The sequence below is a fragment of the Hibiscus syriacus genome, unplaced genomic scaffold (genome assembly GCF_006381635.1).
Source record: "Hibiscus syriacus cultivar Baekdansim isolate YM2019G1 unplaced genomic scaffold, ASM638163v2 tig00110156_pilon, whole genome shotgun sequence".
Lineage (NCBI taxonomy): Eukaryota > Viridiplantae > Streptophyta > Magnoliopsida > Malvales > Malvaceae > Hibiscus > Hibiscus syriacus.
The window spans coordinates 382,464-392,252 of record NW_024062606.1 but is presented as its reverse complement, the minus strand read 5'-3'; the positions used below and the strand labels follow the sequence as shown (position 1 = coordinate 392,252).

Here is a 9,789-nt window from a genome sequence, read left to right as displayed (position 1 = left end):
TTAAGCTTATATATCAAAGGATACACGTCATTATCTTAAAGACGATTTTTTCACTAACAAGGGTGATATATCAAATAATAATTGTATATATAAAAAAAACAAATACAAATAGTACTGTAAACATAACATTATAAATTTTGTATTTATATTTAATTACTTTCTGATACATAATAATATATGTATATGTGAAACGCAACACGGAAACACCAAATATATATGATATCTAGTGGTGGTTCGTTTTGAAAAGATTAATATGCACTTCACCTTTGGGACTGAGAGTGTGTGTTTTTGTTATAATATTTCTTTCAATCATTTGCAGTAGCAGAATGAGTTATCTATGCTTATTTTAATACTATACAATATAATATCAGAGGTATAAATAAGGAAAGAAAATAGGGATTTTCTTCAAAATAATAAAGTGGGCTATGGAGGGAAAATGAAAGGAGTGTCTTGGATCCTGTGGGAGACATCGCTTACTGTAACATAAAATTATAAAATTTTGTACAACCAGATATAAAGGAAACAAGGGAATGATGAAAAAGTAGGGGCGAAAGAAAAGTAAGGAAATCCCAATAATAATAATAAAGAAAAACACAGTATTATAATGAAAATGGATCATACATAGCAGAGACAAAGCAAAAATACGGATAATTGAAAACAAAAGTAGAGAGAGAGAAATTGAAATCGCTGCAAATAAAGAGAAACATGGCAGTAGGAGAAGAAAAGAACAGAAAAAAAAAAGGAATAATAAAACCATAATGATGAAACCTCCCATGCCATGAACCCTTAAATCTACCTCTTGTAAAGATCAAGTTCTCTGAACCAGTTAACTCTCCTCACTTTTCTTTTTCACGTAACCATGAAAAAACCTCCATTTCTGCTGTTTTTGTTCACATTTTTCTTGTACATGTTGAAATCATCTGTTTTGGTGTTATCTTCTTCTTCACCACCTCTCCCTTTGGTTTCTCTTCTCTCGTTAAAATCGTCCCTCAAAGACCCTGTTTTCGCTTTCAGAGATTGGGACCCTTCTCCTACGTTTTCCAAGCCTCGTTTTGAAGACCCAATTTGGTGCTCATGGTCGGGAGTCGAGTGCAATCCCAAGACAGCACAAGTCACGTCTCTTGATCTCTCCCATCGGAATCTCTCCGGTGTTATTCCACCGGAGATTAGATATTTGACAAGCTTGGTTAACTTGAATTTGAGTGGGAACTACTTTGATGGTCCTCTCCAACCGTCTATTTTTGAACTCAGTCAACTCAGAACTCTTGATATCAGCCATAACTACTTCAATTCAACGTTCCCTCCCGGGGTTTCCAAGCTTAGGTTCTTAAGAATCTTCAATGCGTATAGCAACGATTTCAAGGGTCCTTTGCCAAAAGAGTTTGTACGGTTACGGTTCTTGGAGAAGCTGAATCTGGGTGGCAGCTACTTTGAAGGTGAAATACCAGCTGTTTATGGAAGCTTTACCAGGTTAAAGTTGCTTGACTTGGCAGGAAATGCACTGGAAGGCAGTTTACCACGTCAACTCGGATTCTTGACTCAGCTTGAACGGATAGAGATTGGATACAACGCTTTCTCAGGCACCATACCAGTAGAGTTTGCACTGTTATCGAATCTCAAGTATTTGGACATCTCAAATTGTACTCTTTCAGGTCTACTCCCGAAAGAACTTGGCAACTTAACCAAGCTTGAAGCTTTGTACTTCTTCAAGAACAGCTTCACAGGTGAAATCCCGGTCAGTTATACGAACTTGAAATCTCTCAAGGTTCTTGATTTATCCGGCAACCAACTTACCGGCCGAATTCCAGAAGGGATATCTTCTTTAACGGAGCTAGCATGGTTGAGCTTGATCGACAACAATTTTTCTGGTGCAATCCCAGAAGGCATCGGTGAGATACCACATCTTAGCACTTTATTTCTCTGGAACAACAACTTTAGCGGCATTCTCCCACAGAAACTGGGATCAAATGGGAACTTGCTATCTCTTGATGTTTCATCGAATTCTCTCACTGGTCCAATTCCTCCAAAACTTTGCTATGGAAACAAGCTTTTCAAACTCATCCTTTTTAACAATATGTTCATGCATGAGCTACCCGGGAGCCTTGTAAACTGCACTTCACTTTCAAGATTCCGAATCCAAAACAATCTTCTCAACGGTACCATCCCTCACGGTTTTGGGGTCTTGAAAAACCTTACGTTCGTGGACGTGAGTAAGAACAACTTCACCGGAGAGATTCCTAAGGATCTTGGCTATGCACCAACTTTACAATTCCTTAACATCTCCGAGAACTCTTTCGACGCCGCATTGCCAAACAACATTTGGGGTGCACCGAGCTTGCAAATATTTTCAGCCAGTTCAGCCAAGCTAACAGGCAACATCCCAGATTTCATCGGCTGTAAAAACGTGTACAAAATCGAGCTCCAAGGCAATTCTCTAAACGGAAACATCCCCTGGGACATTGATCATTGTGAGAAGCTCTTGTCTTTGAATTTAAGCCGGAATTTGTTTACTGGGATAATTCCATGGGAAGTATCGACGCTTCCTTCAATAACTGCCGTTGATCTTTCGCATAATCTGCTTACTGGAACTATCCCATCAAACTTCGAAAACTGTAGCACTTTGGAAAATTTCAACGTATCCTATAATTTGCTAAGCGGGTCGATCCCATCGTCCGGTCCAATATTTACCAACTTACACCCTTCCTCGTTTTCCGGCAACGACGGCCTTTGCGGCAGCATTTTAGCGAAACCGTGCCCGGCAGAGGCGATGGCTACAGGTGACACGGAAGTGCGTAACAAGCAGCAGCAGCCAAAGAAAACGGCTGGAGCTATCGTTTGGATTATGGCAGCCGCTTTTGGGATCGGCTTGTTTGTTCTCGTAGCTGGGACCCGATGTTTTCACGCGAATTACAGCCGTAGGTTCAGCGACGACCGTGAGATCGGACCATGGAAATTGACGGCCTTCCAGCGGTTGAACTTCACCGCCGATGATGTGCTGGAGTGCCTATCGATGACGGACAAGATCATAGGGATGGGGTCCACGGGAACAGTATACAAAGCGGAGATGCCAGGTGGCGAGATCATAGCGGTGAAGAAGTTATGGGGTAAGTACAAAGAGAACATCAGACGGAGAAAAGGTGTGTTGGCGGAGGTCGACGTGCTGGGGAACGTCAGGCACCGTAACATAGTCAGATTGTTAGGGTGCTGCAGCAACAGGGAGTGCACGATGCTGCTTTATGAGTACATGCCCAACGGGAACTTGGACGACTTGTTGCACGGCAAGAATAAAGGGGAGAACTTGGTGGCCGATTGGGTGACCCGCTACAAAATAGCTCTCGGAGTGGCTCAAGGCATTTGTTATCTTCACCATGACTGTGATCCGGTGATTGCCCACCGTGATCTCAAGCCCAGTAATATTTTATTGGACGGTGAGATGGAGGCCAGAGTGGCGGATTTCGGGGTTGCCAAGTTGATCCAGAGCGACGAGTCCATGTCCGTCATTGCTGGCTCCTATGGCTACATTGCTCCAGGTGCGTTCTTTAATTCGGCTCATTTCAGTCCAAGACTATGGATTCTTGCTATCATGCGCGTAATTATTTATTGTCGTTAATTAGTAAAGGTTTTTAGAATAGCTGGGGGCGCTTAAAATATAGTATTTGTAAATATAATTGATTGACCTTAAAATTTAAAAAAAAAATAATGTTTTTTAAATTATTAAAATTATTCAATGATTTCAATTAAAAATGGATTTGATCATATTAAGTGGTCAACTTTATATTTTAACTAATAATTAATCAATAAATAAAAACAAAATTCAATAGCTATTTAAATATTTGGATCCAAAATGTGCATAAAAAACAAAAATTTATCATTGACCTCGTAACGATTTGACAATTATGTTGGTTGTGACGCCATTACTTATGTTATTAGAATGGAGCTTCACATTGACACATGGATTAGTCACTTATTATACTTATTTTTTTTTCGGTCCAAAAGTGAAGCATGAATCTCACTTTTCTTTTTCTGAGATATTCACTGTATCTTCTCATGATTTGCTTTTGTCGAAGCCTTTGATTCATTTGATTTTCTTAGCATTACTTATTTGACTTTAAGCCTTGTTTTGGATTTTTATGTCCATGTTTCGGGGAAGTTGGTAGCTTAATATACTATTAAGAAAAAATGATATTGAAAATATTATTATTTTTTTAATATTTTTGATAAAAAATTATCTAAAATATTATTATTTCTATTGGTTTTGTTATTATTTAACGTTTTACCGAATTTATTAACATATTCGATAAAGTGCTATCTAAAACATTATTTTTCTATCGAAAATGTTAATATTGGACACTTTACCGAAAATGTTAAAAAATATTAATATTTTAGATAAAAAATAATGTTTTAGGTAATTTTTTTTATCGAAAATATTAAAAAATTAATAACATTTTCGATAGAGTCTTTTTTTAATTGTATATTAAGTTTGTCGTACGACAGAACATACTGTTTGTTTCGCGAGAAAATCATTAACCAAGTATATTTTTTTTGGCAGAATATGCTTATACTCTCCAGGTAGATGAAAAGAGCGATATCTATAGCTTTGGGGTGGTGTTAATGGAAATCTTAAGCGGAAAGAGATCGGTGGATTCGGAATTTGGCGATGGGAACAGCATCGTGGATTGGGTGCGGTCAAAAATAAAGAGCAAAAATGGAGTCAACGACATCTTGGATAAAAACGCGGGGGCATTATGCGCGTCGGTGAGGGAAGAAATGATGCAAACGCTAAGAATTGCGTTGCTCTGCACCAGCCAGAACCCGACGGAGCGGCCGTCGATGAGGGACGTTGTGCTGATGCTGCAAGAAGCCAAGCCCAAGAGGAAACTGCCGGAGAGTGCGGTTACCGGAGGCGATGTGGTTCGCGTTGGTGCTGCCGATGGGACTGACGATTCTTTAGCACAAAAGGCTACTGTGGAATGTTAATATGTGATTAATTTTACGGGTCTTATATTTTGGGGTTTATTTTTAAAGTGGTGGGGAAATTGGTATAGGAGAAGTGGATTTTCATTTTCTTTTTTAATGGAATTTTTAAGTGTTATTATTCTAATTTCTCTGATTTTATATATGAATCAGTATTATTATGACATTTATATTGCATCTTAATTATATTTGAAGAGTGTTAATGATGTTTACCACTAAGGACCCATACATAAAACGAGTTCAAAAGCTGTGTTTTTTGGACAAGAATGTGAAATGACATCAACTCTGAAGTAAAAAAAGAAGGGTAAGATTGATAAACGAACATATCAACATAAAACACACATTTTTATGATTGTTGTTTTCCATGTTAAAGTCTCAAACAAATTAATTGAACTGGCTCTTAACTTTTGCTCTTGAGTGAAAAAAGGACTAATGATGATACAAGTCCTCAACTATGTTGATATTGTGAATTTAATCTATTTAATTCAAGTTAATCATTCTACTTTTATAATATTATTGGTAGATTCAAATTGGTAATACTATTTTATTATTAATGTAATATCACACTTTAAAAAAATAGTCTTGGCATTTGGTAACATGTCATTTTTTTATTAATATAGGGTACTTACAAGTGGTAGTATTTGTTTTAAAAACTCATAACCATTTGACAATGAACACTCAAATATCTTATAATCTCTAGTGCTCGAACTTGGGACTTTTAAGAATAATAACCATTTATTTAATCACTAAGGTTGTTTGATTCTTGCACATGTAAAAAAATATTCATGTTATCAATTTAACGATATAACTAATGGTATCATCAATTCAGGCCTATTAAAATATTATAAAAGTGGAAGTCTAAATTATACCAACATAAAGAAGAATGATTAAATTTCAATTTCAACATAATAAGGGGATTAAATTAATAATTAGACAAAAAATAATGGCAAATTACTCACAATGATATCGTTTAAAAAACGAAAAATTCTAGAATAAATGTTTGATATCCACCACTAATTTTATAAGGTAAAATTTATAAATGGACGTTAAATTATATCAAAATGATGTTTTTAGACAAAAAATTAAAAATTAACGTAATAAACATTAAATTTTAGATTTTGTTATAAAATGGGTATAATGTCATTATCTATCATTAAAAAAATGATGTGACATACTAAATTAATAAAAAAAATCTCATTTAACCTTTTAGTTGTAATTAAAATTTATTTTATTGTTTATTTTAATTAAATTATTTTTTATTATGTTCGTTGAATGGAAAACAAAATGGATATAAATAAATTTAATATTAATTTTAGTGGAATGTTATAAACATTGAATTTATACCATATAAATTACTGGATACATTATTAAAAGTTAAGAATTATTTCAATTATTTATATTTAAGTTTGGATATATTTTTCTTATTAATTTGAGACTATAATTTTCAGAATGTATTTTTTTTTAAATTGTGTTTAAACTTATTAAACAAAAGTCAAAATGCTTAAATCACATCGTCTAGTAAAAAATAATAACATTATTTGATAATTCCTTTTTTTTATCTCAAAAATTATAAACTTTTAATTTTATAAGATTAAAAATAATTAGTTATAAAATAATTTGAAGAAAGAAAATTTTAAAAATATTATAATTCTAATTTTAAAAATAAATTGTTTTCATATATTTTTAAAAATCTAAATTTACTAATTTAATTTTTGAAATTATCAATTTAAAAATATTGGGGAAAATATCGAAATGAAATTTTAATCATAATTGAGGACCAAATAAGATATTTTTCTATTAATTTAGTATATCATGTCACTTCCTTAACAATATTTCACAGTTGCTGACTATATTTTAATAAAATCTAAAGTTTAATGTCTATTTTATAATTTTTAAAACTATAATGACAAATAAAACTACTTTAATAAATTTAATGATTATTTATGAATTTTATTTTATTTTTATATTTGTGGTGCATATCGTGCATATTATTAGTGATACATATCGATGTGTGACACTCACTCTATACTCATCTATAAAAATTATTCATTGCAGATGTTGAATGATGTTAGGATGCTTGAAGGACAATGTAGACACATGTTTTTATCCATATAAAATTTCATTTTATGTTGCTTTCATTTCTCTAATATACATATAGTTTAAAGGTTAAATAAATAGTGTGGAAAATATTATATTATCTAGCATATTAGCTTTGAAAATAATACCTTATATATATATATAAAATATTTTTTTGTACAATTTGCTCTAAAAATATTATATAGTTTTGAAAACTTTTTGAAAATAATATAATTTTGGGGAAAACTGTTTTGAAAAATTATATACTGTATAGTTTTGAAAACCTTTTGAACATAATATAATTTTGGAAAAATTATTTTTTAAATAATATAATATAATATAATATATATAATATAATATAATATAATATAATATAATATAATATAATATAATATAATATAATATAATATAATATAATATAGTATAATATAATATAATATAATATAATATAATATAATATAATATAATATAATATAATATAATATAATATAATATAATATAATATGATATGATATGATATGATATGATATGATATGATATGATATAATATAATATGATATAATATGATATAATATAATATAATATAATATATTTTGAAAACATTTTTGAAAAATATTATATACTAGTTTTGAAAACCATTTGAAAAATACTAATATATTTTGAAAACCTTTCTAAATAATATACCGTTGAAAACTATTTCAGAAAAAATAATTTTGGAAGTTTTAGAAAACAGTATGGGGTTTATAATTTATTTTATTTTAGTTTTATTTTTTATTTTATTTTTATTTCATTAATTTAGGTTGATTCGTGCAGATCCGAAGGGGTTCAGAATGTAAGTCCAAGTCAGCGAACCAGGCCTGCAACTGGTCTAGGCCAGAAACCCAAAAGAGCAAGCCCGTATAAAGAATCCATGCAGCAGATAAGGTTTCATCTTTAGCCCCAACACTGAACGTTGGCAGCCAATAGATTAAGAGGGAAACAAATGGCTCAGATCATATGATGGATATGGTTTTTCATAACCCCTAAGTCATCCCCAACATCGCATCATCTGTAGCCGTTGGATTTGATTCAATCCAACTGTTCAAATTGAGGACAGGATAGAGTTCCATCATAACCAAAGAGAATAGGTTGTACAACCACATCTTTATCGTTAGATTTATACAATATCCAATGGCCCTGATTCATCAAGAATTAGGGTTTTAACCCTTCACCATATCAGTCGTTGTCATCATTGAAGCCCAACCGTTGGATCTGACCCAATCCGACGATTGGCATGCCTCGAAGAGATGAACGGTAGAATCATACGTGTGTATGATACACGCGCAAGTCCCATATATATAGTGACATTTCCACGCGCCCCTATAGCCTTAACATGTGAGCAGGGGTCATTTTCCAAGCCATTTGAGCACCCCAACTGTGGCAGAGGCAGACGGATGAGAGAATCAACATACAAATCAAAGGATCAATTTTTGAGAGGTTTTAACGTTTGTAACCTCGGATGTAATCGATATTTAAACCCACTAACACAAATTGTAAAATGATCAATTTTTGGAAGCAACAAATATACCAAATTTTCAGAGGTAGCCATTTTTCCATTTTTTATCTTGCATGCATATACGAGAGAAAAATAAAAAAACTCAAACCTTTTTTTACCTGAGGCGATCGAACCTTATCTAAAGGTCAAAGACGCCCGGGTAAGATATCGTCACCGATGATTAACGGTTTGCATGTTAGGTTTAAGGTTTCATTCATAAGGATTTTAAGAAAATGGGTTGTTGGGTTTCGTTGGAGACTGAAAAACAGGGGTGTAAGGGAAAGATTTAGAGGTGTTTAGGTTTTTTAGGAAGCTTGAGGTTTGGTTTTGAGTAGAGGAGGTTGAATCGAGGGTTTTAAGCACGTTGGAATTGTTTTCAGGATAACGTTTAGGTTTCTCGGACACCACGTGCGGTGGCCGGTGAAGAGAAGAGAATAAACCAGTGAGAGTAAAGGAGAGTTGAGAGAACTCTCAAATCCAAAACAGATGAAACGATTAACCTAATTATAATTAGGCTTATATAGTATATTTTTTGGGTTATTTATTTTTAGGTCATCGAGACTTAGGGTAAAATCGTTCTTAGGTCCTCCCACTTTCAGCGTGTTTTTAATAGTCACATGTAGGGTTCGTTTTTTAGTTAATTTTTTTATTTTTGTCCTTATTTTGTTATTTTCTGATTTCGTATCATGGTTGATATTTTGGCTTATTTTCGTTTCAGACACTCATATTTACATGTGTTTTTGCATCGTAGTCATGGGTTTATTTCTTAATTTTCATGGTTAATTTTAATTATGCTTTAGTTCGGTCCCTAATTTAAATTGCATGTTAATTCAGATTTAATCTCTAATTAATTCAATAAATGTTCAATTTAGCCCCTTAATTGTTTGATTTTGCTAAATAGGGATTAGAATTGATTTTAATTTCTATTAATTAGTTAATTAGATTATTTGAATGTAGTTCAACATTGTTAACTAGCAAAAACAAAGCATATATATATTACACCTAAGATGGTGGACTTTGGGGTAGATTTTGTCGTATCATCTGCATCATAGCTTGAAGTTGATTTTAAAAGTATTCATATTTTTCTGATATGATGTTTCTTTACTGCTTCCCTCGCTTCAGTTTCAACTTTCATTTGAGTAAATTTTTCATCCATTTGAGCCAACTGTTGTTTTAAACAACTAATTTCTGATTGGAAAGACTGA

General features: G+C 32.8%; 1 protein-coding gene across 1 annotated transcript; it reads left to right on the top strand.

Moving 5' to 3' along the window:
- Positions 1-749: 749 nt before the first annotated feature.
- Positions 750-5,186, top strand: LOC120215913 (leucine-rich repeat receptor-like protein kinase TDR). The gene is made up of 2 exons (XM_039213442.1): positions 750-3,530; positions 4,550-5,186. The coding sequence occupies exons 1-2, from the start codon at positions 860-862 to the stop codon at positions 4,975-4,977; spliced, it is 3,099 nt and encodes a 1,032-aa protein (XP_039069373.1). The 5' UTR covers positions 750-859; the 3' UTR covers positions 4,978-5,186.
- The last annotated feature ends 4,603 nt before the right edge of the window (positions 5,187-9,789 follow it).

What these genes read in the sequence shown, in the direction of transcription:
- LOC120215913 (XM_039213442.1), top strand. Translation starts at nt 860, where the DNA reads ATGAAAAAACCTCCATTTCTGCTGTTTTTGTTCACATTTTTCTTGTAC. An exon ending in CTATGGCTACATTGCTCCAG is followed by an intron (nt 3,531 to 4,549) that starts GTGCGTTCTTTA and finishes TTTTTTTGGCAG; the next exon opens with AATATGCTTATACTCTCCAG.